Genomic DNA, 18,127 nt, shown 5'->3' on the forward strand with positions numbered 1-18,127 from the left:
AACTGCCAGGGCACCAACTGCATCGTTGGAATAAGGTACTGTGTTCTACTTGAGGAAAGTGGGTGAATCCTGTTTGGGAGAATTCTCTGTAAAGGCTCATTTCCCAAACCTAGTGAGTCCCCCAGCAGCTTTGCTGGATTGTTGGGGTTTATTTTTTTCTCCTGCTAAGAGTGAGACTCTTTTTCTCCCACTCTTAGACATGATTTGAGGTGTTCCTTTGACTTTGTATGTGTTCTATGGGCTATGGGGTCCTTTACCCCATAGGGCTTCATGTGTTTTGATATATGGGTTACACAGCACCCTGCGTGCAGTAACCCAGGGGTGTCGTAGCGACCCCCAAACATAGACTACGTACCCTGGGACTGACTACTGTCTCCCAGGGCATGTAAAGTCACCATTGGCTTTACTAGTCTCAAATTGTGAACAGAACCAGTACAAACCATCATATTGTGGACGTACTGGTCGGGGCAATTCGATTGCCCCGGGGTCTGTTGTTCGAGGGGGCACTGTCCAGTCCCCCCCCGACCGAGTTTTGGCTGGTGGCAGTGGATACTACTTTTTATATTCGACCGCGAATATATTCCTATGAGATTTTCCCATTGTTCGAGGCGACCACTTTTTAATATAGCCTCGAACATACTGCTGATTTATTAAATTAATATAAATTCACTGGTTGGTATTTTTTGCCGAAACTTGGTTCCAAAATGGCGTTTGTGTTCGCTTCTGTGACTCCAACCCAAGTTGAGCCCTTTGTCCACTTTTTGGCGGGCTTCTCCACAGAAGCCTCCAAAAGTGGTGCCACTCTGTCTGGGTGCCACAGGGGTGTTGGAGGGGTTTTACGCACCCTGGACTAAGTTGCCTCGGCAACTCAAGTCGCACTCTTGTGTGATTGGCCAAAGTGGTGAGCCGCCCGGCTCACCACTTAGCATGTTTGAGTGACAGCTAGGCTGAATGAATGGGGGTTTTCTGCATAAAGGCAGGGCTTTGGGGACTGGAACTTCAGAAGTTGCCACAGGACCTAAAGAATCTGAGGAGGGAGAAGCCGAGCCGACCTGTGACGACGACAGCACCGGTGGAGCCCTGCGGAACCGTCTCACCACTTTACCCGACAACAGAGGAGATCTCCAGTCCGGAGAGTCTTCTTCCTTTGACTGGTGGAGATAACCAGTTTGCCAGTCTTTTCACCTTGCTGGACCATCTCGTGGCTGCCTTGCCCGTGCCAAGCACCCCGGCAACTGGAATACCACGGTTTACCACTACCGCGAAGAAAAGGGTGGTACCTTGTAACTGGGAAACTCCGCAGCTGGTTTCTTCCCTGGCAGTGCAACGACCTTCAGCTTTCCTCCACGTCGAGACCTCCTCTTCCTCTGGATGAAACACCGACTTGCCACCGCTGCCAGGAACAACTGCCCCCGCTGGAGCGTTCTTCCCATTTCAGGTACTGTGTCCGCCTAGCTTCCCCTGCGACAGATCGTTCGGGGTGACAGTAAATCCTCGACTTTCTAACCTTGGTTAGCCTGGGGCCTGTTAACTAACTTTTCCTGACTTGATCTCAATCTTTGGTGAACTATTTACAAAGACTCTTTGGGCATAACCCCACTGTGTGATCCTGGACACATTTCGCTTGCTCTCTCTAAGAGTGGGCCTGGCATTTGAACTTCCTTGCTCTCCAGTAGACTTTGCCTAATCTGCCTCACTGTGGTTCTTTGAAAAGTATTGAGATTTGTGTGCTTTCATAACTCTGCCTTTTTCCCTCCCTTTTTAAATAACTTATTAGAGTGCCGTCTTATGTTAATCGCTCGCCTCTGTCTGAAAATAAGTGGCGTTTCTCACTAAGACTTGTCTAATAAGTAATTAGGGTTGTGTATATATAATAGTGACTGTGTGTTGAATTTACTTACCTCTTTTTGTGCTAGTGTAATTTACAAGTGTGTCTTTAAATAAATAATTATATACTTTTTCACCAAAGCTCTGGTCAGTGTTTGCTTGTGCTACTGTATCTCGGTACCTATTGTGTATACTCTATATACTGCCTAAGTCATCTTGAGAGAAGTCTGACCGCTACCAGTTAAATCTGGGTGGTACAGGCTGCTACCAATTGGGTTTACTGCCAACCACCTTTAGTCCTAAATAAATCTTTTGCAGTGGTCCCTAAGGGAACTGCACAGGTTTCTGCCTAACAAATCCCTTTTCTTCATTCTCAAGGCCCGTCCTTGTCTTCCATTCCTATTATAACTTTTGCTTCCGAACATTGACAATATCCATGTACTTTTGGGTTATGCTGAATCGTGAACTGTCTAACGGTGTGATCTTCGGCGCAGGTCTCCGGTGTCACCTAAACCTGGCTCTGACCCTTTGACTTTTGAACTCCTGTTTTTGAGTGTTTCTCGATACTGTCTGACTAACCTAAATATTGCCTGTGATTTTTCCCTCCAACTCCCTCTAGGTATCTCAGGTGCTAAGTGTGCTTTTGCCCCAGTAGCATTTCATTTCACGGATACGTGTTTATTGAGTAGACCGAACTGTCAAAAAGTGATCGCAACCGTATCCGCGGTATCATGTTTTGTTCATAACACCGGTTGATTCAAACACAGAGTACTTACCCTGAGACATACTGTACAAAGTGAATTGGTTAGTTGTAGTATATTTAACGTTTGGTTTTGTTTAAAGTTTAATAGAGGTGTTGTGTTTATAACTGATGGTTTAAAAATAAATGTACTTATATTTTTTACCTGAAAACCTGAGTCAGTGCTTTCTTGAGTCAAAGTAATTGTGGTCCCTTTGTGTAATCTCTGCTACTGCTCATATACTCTTTGAGATGAGCCTGGCTGCTCTGCTACTGCTACCACTCTAACTTAGTAGTACAGGCTTGTACCAAAGGTAAACTTGCATTGCCGCTTGTAGTCTTAATTGTGTGTAGTGGTCCCTAATGGCACTGCACAGGATTCTGCCCAAGAATGGGACTGACCCAAAGTACCGAGGGACTGGACAAAAGTGCAGAGGGAGGTGGGAGAGGCTCTAAAGGGGGCCTACAAATGCACTGTTGGACATATGGAACGATATGGAGGCTGATGGATATGCCAAGATATTTTTAAATACAGCCTGCATAGTAGCAAAGAGGGTCATAGCGCAAAACTGCATGAAACCAGATTGCTTCTCCATAGCGGCATGACAGAGGTATGGACACCATCAAGAGGTGGGACCGGCTAGTGTACACTCAGCTAGACACACTCTGGATGCCTTCATCCCTGGAGACCTCCCTATCTGTAACCCAGTCACCACCCACCTCTCCTGGTCCAACTACTCCTCTCCTCCCGCTTGGAGCCCCTTGACCGCTTGCCCTCCTGTTGCTCTGCCAGCCTCTTTCGTCATCATTCGACCGATGACGCGAGTGTCAGTCGCTGCTTTCCTTCTACGTTCATCCCCCCTCCCGCCCCTGATTCGGACTCCTCCTCCGAGTCTGTCCTTGCTAACCTTTGTAGTAGGGCAATTTTTGACTAGAGAGTGTGTTCAGGCTCTGCCCCCCTGCCTTCCTCAGAAGAAACAATTATAAGATCAGAAAGGATACATTTGAAACTACACTTTAAATTCTCCTTGAAATGCAGCTGGCACAAAGAATAGTTATTTTTGCGCCACACAAGTAGGGAACAGATAAGGAATTAGCTTCCACAATTAGTGCGTTTTAAAATGGATTAGGTGACAGGAAGGCGTGTACTCAGGATAGGGACTCACTACACAAATAGGGCAGAAAATTGTAGGCAGATAAGGTTGCGGCATACATATAGGAAGGGAAATCATGTGACGGGCATTCACCAGGAAATTGGTAGATTGCAAGCAAATGTGTCCTGCAGAGGAAAAAATGTGACAAGCAGTTGTCATTTTAAATTGCACCAGCGCAACAGAGAATTGAGCTCTGTAGCTTTAAGAGAGGCCCCTAGCTAAGAACACTATTTGAAACAAAATGCATTTAATTTTGAAAAATGCTGTGGTGGCTGGATGGTAACTGCCTCAAAGGAACGTCAAGGCCCAAGACACTGTATTGTGAGCGTTGAACTATTAAGGTAAATCAAGTTACAACAACACGGCAGTCTATTTGAAGTCCATGGGACGAACTGAGCATCCCAGGAAATGTCCTAAGTGGGTGACAGATTCATGTCTCAGCGATCGGCTAGTCGTGACAGAGAAGCTGGATGTGGCTGAAAAAACAAATCATTGAAATGAAATCTTAACATGGTGGAAGTAGCATGACTCACAAAATAGTTATTCATAAATGTGTCAAGAACAGAATGGCATGGTTACTGTTGAAAGAACAGGTCCTTGAAACTCGGACATTATAGCAGAGATAACCTGGGCTGTTTTAATTAAGAACAAAGGCAATACGCTTGTCCTCTCCTCCCATCTACATAAACATGTCATCTTGTCGCTAGTTCACAGAGAGTGTGACCGCGTGTCCTTTTCACCTCAGAAGTAATTTAGAGCTTGCCAATAGCATGGTGAAGTCATACTTTTTTATGGATGTTTTATTGGTGGTACCTTAGAAAGTTACCCAATCCGTAGGGTGGGACATATAGATACTATATGTAGCTTAGCAATTAGTACCAATGAGCTGTAGAGATATGTTTTCATAGCTCAGTGATTATGATGATGACAGAGTGACTCGCCACATTATATAAAATGTGTTTTCTTTCGAAAATGGTGAGGAATTGGAGGGAGCATGGCTGTTGATCTTGTGTTCTCCCCAGCTTGCATTCTTCCTATAAAAGCTGGGGTACCTTGCATTTGGCATATCACAATCCACGCTGTGTTGTCTATTTATTGGCAAATACCATCTCCAACACCCTTGATGTCCTTGCCCCTGTCATGAGGATCCACCTGAAGCCTGTCTCCAAGTGCAACAGCTGGCATGACTCTGATCTAGCTTCCCTGAAATGCAAGTGCAGAGTTGCTGAACGGAAGTGGCAGACCTCAGGTTCATCCTCTGACAAACTGGCCTGTCGCCTGCTCCAAAGGCAATATTGTTTTTCTCTCCGCTAAAAGAAGAGGGCCCACATACAAGCCCACTGTTCTGGAGCCACTAACAACACGGCTGAACTGTTCCAAATCTGCAAGGCACTCGCCAATCCATCAGCAGTCTCCACCTCCTTCCTTCCCAGACTTTCTGCACTGTCCCGGCCTCCCATTTCTCATATAAAACAATACCTCCTGTCCTCACTCTCCACCACCCTCACCTCCAATCCCGCTCCAGCTCCCCAGCCACCCTTGGCTCCCCTCCCTCCTGTTATGAGCAGGCCACTTTCCTCTCTTCTGCCCATAAAACCCAATGAAGTCTCTAAAGTTGTCCGCTCTATGATGGTCTCATCCAAACAGGTGCACCTCTGCTCTTCTAGAACCATTAAGGACATCTTCTCTCACCCCGTCACTTGCCAATTTCTGCAACTACTCCCTCACCACTGGCTCTTCCCCGCAAGCTCTCCTTTATGCACCCTCTCCTAAAAAAAGCTGACCCCTCCTGCCTGGCTAATAATCGCCCCATCTCCACTACCCCCTTCCTGGGTAAACTCTTGGAGAAGTTGATCCTCCCCCAATTTAACCTTCATGCTGAACTTGTTGGTTGTTGCCATGACACATGAATCTGGTTTTCGGGCATCCAGAGGCATGGAAACTGCTCTCCTGAACACCTGTGAAGACATGCTTGCAAATTTTGACACTAACTCTCCTGCTGTTTTCATTCTCCTCGATCTCTCCTCCACCTTTGACACGGTCAACCCTTCTATCCTCGTAAAACGTCTCCGCAATACCATCAGCATCACGGATGGGGCACTGGATTGGCTGACCTCTTTCCTGACTAACCGCCCTTCCCAGCTACAACTGGGCCCTTTATCATCACCACCTCACTCTCTACCTCTGGTGTCCCCCAGGGCTCTATCCTATCGCCGTGGCTCTTCAATATCTATCCCATCTTGCTCACCTGATTTCCTCATTCTATCCTGAATTCCAGTGGTAGGCTTATACCACACATTTTCCTTCAAACGTCCCTCTACCACCCCCTCCTCTCATCCTGGATTTTCTGACCTCCATCCAGGCATGGTGTGCGGCTAAGGGTCTCTGTTTTAATGCCAATACGACAGAGATCCTTCTCATTGGGACACCTGCATCCTTGTTCCCCCCCCCCGCACCACCTGGCCGCCCTTCTTGGGCCCTCTACCCTCTCCATCCTGTGTGGCCAAAAAACTTGGGGTCATCTTCGACTCAGCTTACTCTTTCACCCCTCTCATCTTGGACCTTCCCAAGAAGCTCCACTTCCAACTTCACCTCCTCAGAGACATTCTCCCTTTTCTCACCTTTCCCCAGAAGCTCAACGTCTCTCTCTAGGCTGCACTACTGCAACAGCCTCTTCCTCAATCTCCCCCTTTCCTCCCTAGACCCCCTTCAGCTAATCCGAAATAGGGCTCCAAATCTTATCCTTGGCCTCAAGACCATGGACTGTATCTCTCCAGCCCAGATATCTCTCCACTAGCTACCGGTGGCTGCGAGGATCAAATTCAAGATCCTCTGCATCATCCACAATGCTGCCTGGGGCCTTGGACCACGCTATCTCCAACTTTCGCTCCCTAAATACTTCCCTGCTAGAGCCCTCCGCTCCTCTAACTCCAACTCTCTGCTTGTCAAACACTAATCTAAGCAGAGAGTCGGGGGCAGGGGTCTCTCCTCAGTGGCTGCCTCTTTGGAACAGCCTCCCTGCCACTCTCAGACTTGAGCCAGACCTCCTTAAGTTCCGGAAACGAATTAAAACTCTGCTTTTCTCCACTTCTTTCCCTCTCTCCCTTCCCTGCTAATCACCCCACTGCCGACTGAGACTGGCGGCCTGGTCCCTCCTGAATCTCGCAGCTTACTAGGCCCTCTACCCAGTCGACAGACACCAGCACCCTCCCTTCCCCCAGCACCGCCCTTGTGGGCCCTTACCTGGCGGCTGTACATCCCATCCATGTGATTCCTCTGCCCTAGCACTTAGCCAGTGGCCTCCTCCCTTTGCACTTCTCTCTTGGGCTCCCACCAGCATTTTTTCCCTACTCTGCCCCACCCCACCCCATCGTCCCCTCCCTTCCCTATCTCTGCACTACTCTTCACTGCACTTGCACGTTCGAATGTCACTAGGCCAAATAGGACCACGATTGTATTACTATTTTTGTACACTGTTGTTTACTCTCCTGTTCCCTTCCCACTTTTTCTTGTGGCTCCTCGAAACACTATTCTGTTGTATAGGTGCCTAACAAATGCTCAATATAAAAATAAAATAAAAAAAGAGTTGCCCAAACAAACACGAGACGATATGAAGGGTGTGGGGGAGATCGGTGGGTCGGGAGGCAGTATAGGAGGAATCAGGTGAGCGGGAGATAGATGGAGGGGAGGATGGGCACAGGCCTTGGTGGTAGGAGATGGGTTTCATGTGAACGGGGAAGTGGTGGGAAAGGATGCACGAGAATCAGGGGCGAACTTGTAATGTTAAAATTAATTTGCCCTGTACAGTTGACAGCATTTTTTTTGTCTCTACAAAAAGCTTAATAAAAAGTTTGTTAAAAAAAGATCCTGGAAAAAGTGTTTGCACGGTCATAAATAAACATAGGCCGCAAGATAATTGGGATTATTTAATATAAAAGAAAAACATCTCAAACGACAGAGACACTTGGTTTTAATATGTGCCATTTTGCCACCTGCAAATACGCATGCCTTTTATTCTATATGTTAAACGGTGCAAAGTCTTAGTTAGGCTACTGCTTCACCGCCATACAGTAAAGGGATGTTAATGAACTGGAAACAGTCAGACTCTCCATGAAGCAATTAAAAGGATGGAAGCCTGGCCGTGATGTAAGGTTTTGCCTGTTGGGGCATTTTCTAAATGTCAGAAGAGTGGGGAGTTGATTGCAGTCTCACTAATTGTGTATTCAATTGTACAATGCTTTCAGTTACATTATACACTCGAGGGTGTTAAGCAATTGTACCAAGATATGGCAAATATTTTGCCCTTTCATTGTTATCACTCCAGTCTGTGTAGCTCCAAGAGTGATGGGAGAAGATATGCGAGTTGGTCCCAAAGGACACATCTTTCACCACTTTGCTCAGCTCTTTGCATTTCAAGTGTAGGTGTAGAAACACCCACCCTTCTTTTTCCGTCTGATCATCAGAGGCATGAAGGAGGCAGGTGTCACCCGTGTTTGAGTGGCAGTCCTGTGGGATAGTGTGCGATTACAGCTGTGAACTAATCTAAATATATTTATATGAAACTAAAGAAGCCCAAATCTACAACAGGAAATGGCCAAATGAAGAGACAACATGCCGTTTCTGTCGAATAGAGTCAGAATCATTAAAACATTTGATACTTTATTGCAGCCAACTTAAGGAATTAAGAACAAAATACCTGGCAACAGAAAGAAAATTAGTCTCCACGTATAGTGATGAAGAATGGTGGGGAAGGCTACACTGCAGTAACAACAAAAAACTGGCGGTGGCACTCACACTGCTCTTGAAACAAATAGAAATCATGTGGGGGAAAATGGAGGATCAAACTCAGACATAATTTGTATACAAAAGAACCTCGGAGTATGGACTCTCCAAGAGACTGCGGCGCCGTTCAAATGCTTGATAAATGAGACATTGAGAAATGAAAATGAAGCATTAGAAATAGAGAAATTTTAAGGGAAAACTCGAGCCCCGGAAAGAGCTGAGGGAGTAATTGGACATTGCATATTGTAGAATATATAAGTTTTGATATAAAAAGATTTTCTAAAGTTTGTACAAACTAAATGAAAATAATAATAAAAAAAAAAAAAATATTAAAATGCTTACCTTTTTATATAGTGCTTGCTGCTGCAATTTTTGTCATTTCGTAACGCGGTGAACTGGAACTGTAGCCACGTTTTTATTGTTATTCAGTTAGCTCGCCTCGCAAGCTGGAGAGGCTGCGTTGTCACTGCCGGTAAGTGAATCTGTTACTTATGGATTAAACACAAACCTCTTTGGGAAGTTTAACTGGCTGAGCAGTTTGAAGACTCTTCAGTCCTGCAAACGGTCTCGAACTGAAATGTAGTTGTCCATACACACAAACATGTTCTTGGTAGTGGGTTTAACTTGAAAGACGAAATTGATCTATATTCGAAATTGCGTTGGAGCTTTTTTTATCCAGATTTGCTTAGTGACTACTTACGAAGTTAAGTTTGTACTGTCCATGCTTTTTGTGTAACGTGCGTCTGTTTTCTTATCTCCTTTTTCTTATCTCCTTTTAGGAACTAGTGAAATACATCCTTAAGCAAGATACTCCTTGTTCTTTGGACGATGCCCTTAAGGTAGTTCAGGCGTATAAGCTGCCTAGGGTGGAAGTCTACATTCTGAGGATTATTTTTCTGATTCAAAGAAAGCGGGTACGTCTTCTTGATTAATGAACGTCCAGTGTAAAGCCCAAACCCAGTGTTAGTGCATACACATGTCTGTTATTTCCAGGGCAATCACATGCCAATGAATTATTGCAAGCCTCATTCGAAAAACTGTTTATTTCTGCCACCTATTAAGTATTTAAGTATTAGAAAACATGGAACTTGTGCTGCGTTTCTTGAAAACAGTGAGGCGCATGTTTTTATAATCTCGGACTACACAACTAACCGATTGTTGGGAAACATTTTCTTTTGGCTGCTTTCCCCTCCATTGACATCACTGGGAACCCCTCACCGTTTTTGCTATTGTTACACTTCTGATATGACTTTTTGAAGGGAAGGGATTAAAAAAAAAAGTTTTTAGCTAATTTATTTTGGGGGCGAGTGAGGGGGGGCACTGGTCATTCCCGAAGGCTACTAGTACAGTGATACCTGTTAGGCAGAAACCTGTGCAGTTCCCTCTGGGACCACTGCAAAAGATTTAGGACTACAGGTGTTTGGCAGTAAACCCACTTGGTAGCAGTCTGTACCACACAGATTCACTTGGTAGCTGTGGCTGAGCAGTCAGACTTCCCTCAAGAAGAGTTAGGCAGTATGCAGAGTATTCACAATAGGTACAGAGACACAGTAGCACAAACAAACACTCACCAGAGCTTTGGTGTAAAAGTATATAATTATTTATTTAAAAACACACTTGTGATTTACACTAGCAAAAACGAGGTAAGTAAATTCAGCACACAGTCACTATCATATATATATTTCTGAGGCTTGTGGAATCTGTTTAGATCACATGCTGTGCATAGGCCGACATCTAGTGGAAGCTGCGGAGTATTAGTTTGTTTTTCGAAACTCGAAAATGGGCGTCGACACAGGGCGTGCCAATAATACTATCCCTAGTGTGACGTCCACTGTACCCAAGATCCCTCACGTGTCTAGGATCCTCAGATTGTTTTTTTCCGCCATACTGGTCGGAAGCATTTTGTGGAGTCCCCTGGCCTTAGCCATAATTTTGCTAAAATATTGATTAATTTACATCCTTTCCCCATCCCAACGTCGAACTTCGACACTCGACGCCGGCTTGGAGAAGAAATCGACCGTCGGCTGCTGCACAACGGATTTGGGCCTCGGAAGGCCTCTGGCCTCGGCCCTGCAAGTAGGGAGAGTGGGGGGTTGGACATACTCTACACTCTTGGTATATAGGTACACCTTATACATTTCCTACACTTACCAGCCTGCTGCCTCAAGGTGCGTATGGTGGGTACCCCTTTTCAATTCTGTCCCAAGTGCAATCGCAAATACCCTTGGGTCGACGGGCACGCCACGTGCAATCTCTGCTTGCCGAGGGACCACCCCGAAGCAAACTGCAGAGCGTGTAGTAGGTTTAAACCTAAGACACTTAAGGACCGTTCGACGAAGCGTTGGGCCTACCACGCCAGGCGGCCATGGCAGCGGAGGGCGCCTTCAGCGATGGCAGCGACGCCGTGCTTTCGGACGGCGAGGGCATTACGGCGTCGAAAGACAGCCGAGCGCAGGTCCCCGACCTCGGAAGGTCGTCCGACAGGGCGGCTATGGGGAAGACCACCGGCGACAGAAGCGCTTCACACACCACTCACACAAAACACACGAAGACCAACCGAGACTCGACGACGTCGAGTTCTCGGAAAGAGGCACAAACAGAACGGTCCGAATCGTTGTCCTCTGGGCGTTCTCGATCGAGATCGCCGCATGACTCCAGGCAATCATCCACTCTTGCCAAGAGTGCCTCACGCCCTAGGCTAACAGAAGTTTGATCGTCGGAGGACGAAGACGACTTCCACCCCCAGGCCGTTCTCCAGGAGTCGGAGCCCGCAGACAAAAGATCAGCGCGGCCCCACGTTCGAAGGACAGGGACTCTACTCCCGATCCTCGACGCCAGGCGTCGAAAACCTCCAGAGCCACAAAGGGACAGAGAAAACACTTTTCCACTCTCGGGGAGGGGGGAAAACAGCAGAAGAAGCAGCCTCTGCACTCTTCCACACCTGTGAAACACTCCACTCCTCCTAAACAGACAGACAAGACCAGGTCTGATGATATTTCTAAAACCAGCAAATCTACTCAAGATACATCTCCTAGACTTTCTGAGAGAGTCATTCCCAGTTCCAAAAAATGGTCGAGTGATGACATAGATAGGGTCGTGTCAAGGATGTCTTCTTTGGCAGACTTTTACGATAAAAATCCAGACCATTTCCTTTCATATAATCCACAAGGGGCTACACCCTCAGGCTCTAATGATCCTATCCCCCCCGAGTAAGAAGCCCCGGTTTGAGACACCGATGAGGTCTAAAGACCCCTTTGAGGTACAACCATGCTCACGGCCATACTCACTGTATCAAGGAGAGACTTCCTTTGGTGAGGACCAAGATTTTGGCATGGTAGAAGAGCAAACTGGGACGGGCTACTATGGGGATGATGAGGACCAAGAAGAGGAAGAGGAGGACCCTGAAACCTACAGAGTAGATTCCCCAGTAGAGAAGGAAGCCCCGGTTACCGACTCCCCTGTCGATAACCAACCCCTCCTGAACAAGGTTCTCGCACGAGCAGCGGAACATTTCCATATTGACACCCACGGTGTCCAGGAAGAGAGGGACTTCGCCGAGGAGTTAGTGGGAGAAAGGAGGCCTGTTGCCCAGACCACCCCTATCCTTAAGTCTATTCAGCGAAGAATAGACCCGTCCCTGGTAAACCCGAACCTCACCAGAGCAGTCAATCCCAGAGTTGAAAATGTTTTCAGGGCAGCCCAGTCTGACCCTCTCTATATAAGGGGACATCTGAAGCCAGACTCCTAGTTGTCACTAACACTCGTAAGAGGGCTGGAACACCCTTGTCATTGTCCTAAGCTCCTCCAGACAAGGAGAGCAAAAAACTATATGGTTTCGGCAGGAAAGTAGCCTCAACGTCCGCCTATCAGGCAAGGATTGCAAACTCCACCACCCTGTTGGCCAGCTACAACTGCCATCAGTGGGAAGAAGTCACGGCACTCATAGCCTCTGCACCAGAACCCTTAAAGGGCCAGTTAGCACGAATTTCTGCAGAGGGTAGAGCCGTGTCTGTTTGCATTTTAAAAGCAGCTTTTGACACCGCGGACAACGCAGGCAGATTGATAGCAGAAGGTACTGTTATCAAGAGACATGCGTGGTTGCGGCAGTCTGGTTTTAAGGCAGAAACCCAGGCATCATTGTTGGACAAACCGGTGGAAGCCGATCTGTTGTTTGCTAAGGCGGTCGAGGACGTGCTGAAGAATGCCAAGGACGAATACGAGACACTCAAATCCCTTGGCCAGTTAACCAATAAACCCCCTAACCAGAGAGGGAATAGTAATTTTCATCGCCCATGCGGCCAAAATTCCCAGAGATGATCAAACTATTCCCAGGGGCAGGGTACACAGTGGAACAACAGCCAACAGTCTACCCAGGGTTACAGCAGGGGTAATTGGAGAGGACGTGGTAAAGGCAGAGGCAGCCCCAGTAAAGGAGGCGGCACGCCTCCACCAAAGCAGTGACGCTCAGTTCAGGGTCCCTTCTCACGCAACCCCAGTAGGGGGACGCATTTCCAACTTCACCCATGCTTGGGAAGGGATCACATCAGACAGATGGGTGCTGTCAACAGTATCCGCAGGGTACTGTATAGAACTACTGCAGCGTCCCCGGAACCATCCTCCACGACAAAGAGTACACTCTCTAGAACATCAGAAGATTCTCCTCGAGGAGATCGCCAATCTGCAAGCAAAGGACGCGATAGAACTCGTCCCGGGACACCAGGTAAACAAGGGTATTTATTCAACTTACTTCCTTGTGCCGCCAAAAAAAGATTTGACAATGCGCCCAGTATTGGACTTACGGCCTGCCAACAAGTATGTCAAGCCCCAAAAGTTTCGTATGACCATGCTACAAGAGGTAATCCCCCTCCTAAAAAAGTGGGATTACATGGCAACCTTGGATATGAAAGATGCCTATTTTCATATTTCCATGTTCCCAGCGCATAGAAGGTTCTTTCGCTTCAAGGTGGACAGTCTGCACTTCCAGTTCAAGGTACTGCCCTTCGGGATAGCTTCGGCACCAAGGGTATTCACCAAGGTACTGGCGTTGGCGGCTGCACACCTACGCAGGGAGGCAATCATGGTGTACCCTTATCTGGACGACTGGCTCATAATGGGGGAAACCCCCAGTCATTTGCAGAACAAACATTCAAAGGACTATCAACCTCCTCCACGAATTAGGCTTCTCAATCAACGAGAAAAAGTCAAGCCTGGTGCCAAGCACCTCCAAACAGTTCCTAGGAGCAATCCTAGATACTTAAGAGGGGTTGACATTTCCTTCAGAGGAAAGAATTTGGAATATACTACTGCAAATTCCGCAATATCAGTCCGGTCACCAAATAACGGTACGCAAAGCAATGCGTTTGCTGAGCATGATGGCGTCATGTATTTACCTAGTCCCCCACGCGCGCCTGCGCATGCGTCCCATGCAGGAATGGTTGGCGAAACAGTGGTCTCAGGCAAGTGGTCAGTGGGACGATCTAGTGGTTGTTTCGCCAACACTAGTACAAAGCCTTCACTGGTAGACAAGAGAGAATCTTGCACAGGGAAAACCCTTTTACGATCCCGAAGTACAGGCAGTAGTCACTACCAATGCATGTCTGATGGGGTGGGGAGCTCACCATCTCCACCACACAGCTCAGGGTCTCTGGTCTCCCTCAGTGGCCAAGAACCACATCAACCTGCTAGAGCTTCTGGCAGTATTCAGAGCGCTTCAAGCGTTCGAGCCCCACCTACTAAACCTGTCAGTGCAAATCCGGACGGACAGCACAACAGCCATGTTCTACCTGAACAAGCAAGGAGGGACTCGTTCGCCAAATCTGTCCAGGCTTGCCCAGAAAATCTGGATATGGGCACTCAGACGGAACATCTTCCTGTCATCACAACATGTTCCAGGGGAGCTCAATTCCCTATCGGATGCTCTGAGTAGAGACTCCCTCCCAGAGGAACACGAATGGGTTGTACACAGAGAGGTCATAGAAGATATCTTCTCTCAGTGGGGTTTCCCCACTATAAACTTATTCGCCACAAGCGAAAACAGACAATGCCCAGGATTTGCATCCAGGTTCCCCCAACCAGACTCCCAGGGGAACGCCCTGTGGATGAACTGGTCAGGGATGTTTGCGTACGCTTTTCCACCAACTCCTCTCATCAGGAAGGTGGTCAACAAGATGATCAGAGAGTCGATGACGCTCGTCCTAGTTGCTCCCATGTGGGCAAGACAACCGTGGTTCCCACACCTACGCAGGATGGCGGTGTGCGAGCCCATCAAACTTCCAGCCTGGTACAACCTACTGTCCCAGCACCAAGGTCAAACAGTGCATCAGCAACCCAACTCAATGAACCTGGCAGCATGGCTCCTGAGGTCATAGAGTTTGGACATCTCAATCTACCACAGAGGTGTATGGACATCTTAAAGGAATCTAGGAAACCAAACACAAGGCACTGTTACCTTGACAAATGGAAGAGATTTGTTATCTGGTGCCAGAGTAGACAAATCAACCCAGTTGATTGCACTCCTTCCACTATTACACCTGGCAGCCCTGTCGGCATACACCACTTCCCATAACAAGGTCTTGTGGTGGAAAGTACCAGTAGTTAAAGCCTTCATGGAAGGAGTAAAGAGACTTCACCCTCCTATTCCAAACCCACCACCAGGGTGGGACCTTAATGTGGTGCTATCTAAACTCGTGGGCCCCCCTTTCGAGCCCATGCATAAAAGCAGTCTCAAACACCTGACTTATAAAACGCCCTTCTTAGTAGCTATTACTTCTATAAGAAGGGTCAGTGAAATTCAGGCTCTGTCAGTGCAGGATCCCTTCTTTACTGTCCATAAAGACAAACTGGTTTTACGCACACACCCTAGGTTCTCACCTAAGTTTATATCTAAATTCCACGTAAACCAGTCCATCGAGCTTCCGGCTTTCTTCCAGGACCCTCAAAGCACGGCTGAGGTGAAACTACACACCCTAGATGTGCGTAGGGCGGTCCTCTACTATGTAAATAAAACCAGACCGCTAAGGAAAACAGATCAACTGTTTGTCTCCGTAGCTACAGGCAGAGAGGGGGATCGCGTCTCTAAAGGTGCCATCTCGAAGTGGATTATTAACTGTATCCAGCTGTGTTACTCACTCTCTGAAAAGACTCTGCCTTTCACGCCAGGGGCCCATTCTACTAGAGGCATTGGGGCCACTCTGGCTTTCATTGCAAATGTACCCCTTGACACCATTTGCAAAGCAGCTACTTGGAGCTCTATTCACACTTTTACTCAGCATTACTGCATTGACACCCATTCCAAGGCAGATACACAAGTGGGACAAGCGGTTCTAAGACACTTATTTGCTCATGACCCTTCTCACATCCCACCTCCTTCTTCAGGTACTGCTCGCTAATCTATGCACAGCATGTGATCTAAGCAGATTCCACAAGCCTCAGAAGGGATGTATTACTCTCCGTAATCGTATTTCTGATGCTTGTATCTGCTTAGATTCACATGCGAACCACCCTGCCTCCCCTCTGAGAGAAGGCGCATGGTTGCTTGTAGTCTTACCTTTCTATCTATCTGTTTGGATTATCTGTACTCGCGCTACTCCTCATGCTACCTCATGTCAGAAAAAATACAATCTGAGGATCCTAGACGCGTGAGGGATCTTGGGTACAGTGGACGTCACACTAGGGATAGTATTACTGGCACGCCCTGTGTCGACGCCCATTTTCGAGTTTCGAAAAACAAACTAATACTCCGCAGCTTCCACTAGATGTCGGCCTATGCACAGCATGTGAATCTAAGCAGATACAATCATCAGAAATACGATTACGGTGAGTAATGTATCCCATACAACCCTATTCACTTATTAGACAAGTCTTAGTGAGAAACACCACTTATTTTCAGACAGAGGTGAGCGCTTAACATAAGATGACACTCTAATAAGTTGTAAAGAAAGGGAGGGAAAAAGGCAGAGTTAAGGAAGCACACAAGTTTCAATACTTTTACAAAGAACCACAGTAAGGCAGGACAGGCAGAGTTCTACTGGAGAGCAAGGAAGTCAATTGCAAGGCCCACTCTTGGAGAGAGCAAGCAGAGGGGTCCAGGTTCACATAGTGGGGTTATGCCCAAAGAGTTTTGTAGATAGTTCGCACAAAAAGGATGAAATTAAAGTCAGGAAAAGTTAGCTAGGGTGTCCCAGGCTAGCCCAGGTTAGAAAGTCGAGGCTTTACTGTCACCCCGAACGATCTGTCGCAAGGGAAGCCAGGCGGGACACAGTACCTTAAGTGTGAAGGAAGCTCCAGCGGGGGCAGTTGTTCCTGGCAGCAGGTGCAAGTCGGAGTTTCGTCCAGAGGAAGAAGAGGTCTCGCCGTGGAAGAAAGATGAAGGTCGTTGCACTGCCAGTGAAGAAACCAGCCGCGGAGTTCTTCGGTTAAAAAGTAATACCTTTCTCTTCGCGGTAGTGGTAAACCGTGGTATTCCGGTTGTCGGGTGCTTGGCACGGGCAAGGCGGCCACGAGATGCTCCAGGAAGGTAAAAAGAAGGCAAAACTGGTTATCCCCACTAGTCAAAGGAAGAAGACTCTCCGGACTGGAGATCTCCTCTGTCGTCGGGAAAAGTGGTGAGACGGTTCAGCAGGGCTCCACCGGTGGTGTCGTCGTTGCAGGTCGGCTCAGCTTCTCCCTCCTCGGATTCTTATGTCCTGTGGCGACTTCTGAAGTTCCAGTCCCCAAAGCCCTGCTTTTATGCAGCACACCCCCATTCACTTAACCTAGCTGTCAATCAAACATGCTAAGTGATGAGCCGGCCGGCTCACCACTTGGGCCAATCACACAAGAGTGCGACTTGAGTTACCAAGGTAACTCAGTCCAGGGTGCCTAAACCCCTCTCACACCCCCTGTGGTACCCAGACAGAGTGGCACCACTTTTGGAAGCTTCTGTGGAGAAGCCCGCCAAAAAGTGGAACAAAGGGCTCGACTTGGGTTGGAGTCGCAGAAGAGAACACAAACTCCATTTTAGAATCGAGTTCTGCCAAAAAATACCAACCAGTGAATTAATATTAAATAAACCGGAGGTATGTTCGAGGCTATAAGAATTAATTAATTAAAGTTGGTAGCCTCGAACAATGGGAAAATCCCATAGAGATATATTTGCGGTCGAATATAAAAAGTAGTATCCACTGCCACCAGCCAAAACTCGATCAGGGGGGACGGAGACGTGCCCCCTCGAACAACAGACCCCGGGGCAATCCAATTGCCCCGACCAGTACGTCCACAATATGATGGTTTGTACTGGTTTCTGTTCATAATTTGGGACTAGCAAAGCCAATGGTGACTTTACATGCCCTGGGCGACAGTAGTCAGTCCCAGGGTATGGAGTCTATGTTGGGGGGTCGCTACGACACCCCTGGGTTAAGGCACGGAAGGTGCTGTGTAACCCACATCTAAAACACATAAGACCCTATGGAGTAAAAGACCCCATAGCCCATAAAACACATGGAAAGACAAAGGAACACCTCAAATCATTCTAAGAGTGGGAGTAAAAGAGTCTCACTCTTAGCAGGAGAAAAAAATAAACCCCAAAAAATCCAGCAAAGCTGCTGGGGGACTCACTAGGTTTGGGAAATTAGCCTTTACAGAGAAT

General features: G+C 47.4%; 1 protein-coding gene across 2 annotated transcripts in view; it reads left to right on the forward strand.

Moving 5' to 3' along the window:
• KNTC1 (kinetochore associated 1) overlaps positions 1-18,127 on the forward strand; it is a 2,501,313-nt gene that overhangs the window by 857,584 nt on the left and 1,625,602 nt on the right. For both annotated transcript variants that reach the window (XM_069619627.1, XM_069619628.1), the window contains exon 31: positions 9,282-9,416. In XM_069619627.1, the coding sequence (XP_069475728.1) occupies positions 9,282-9,416 (135 nt within the window). The remainder of the gene's footprint in view (positions 1-9,281; positions 9,417-18,127) is intronic.

The sequence above is a fragment of the Ambystoma mexicanum genome, chromosome 10 (genome assembly GCF_040938575.1).
Source record: "Ambystoma mexicanum isolate Mex_15411 chromosome 10, UKY_AmexF1_1, whole genome shotgun sequence".
Taxonomy (NCBI): domain Eukaryota; kingdom Metazoa; phylum Chordata; class Amphibia; order Caudata; family Ambystomatidae; genus Ambystoma; species Ambystoma mexicanum.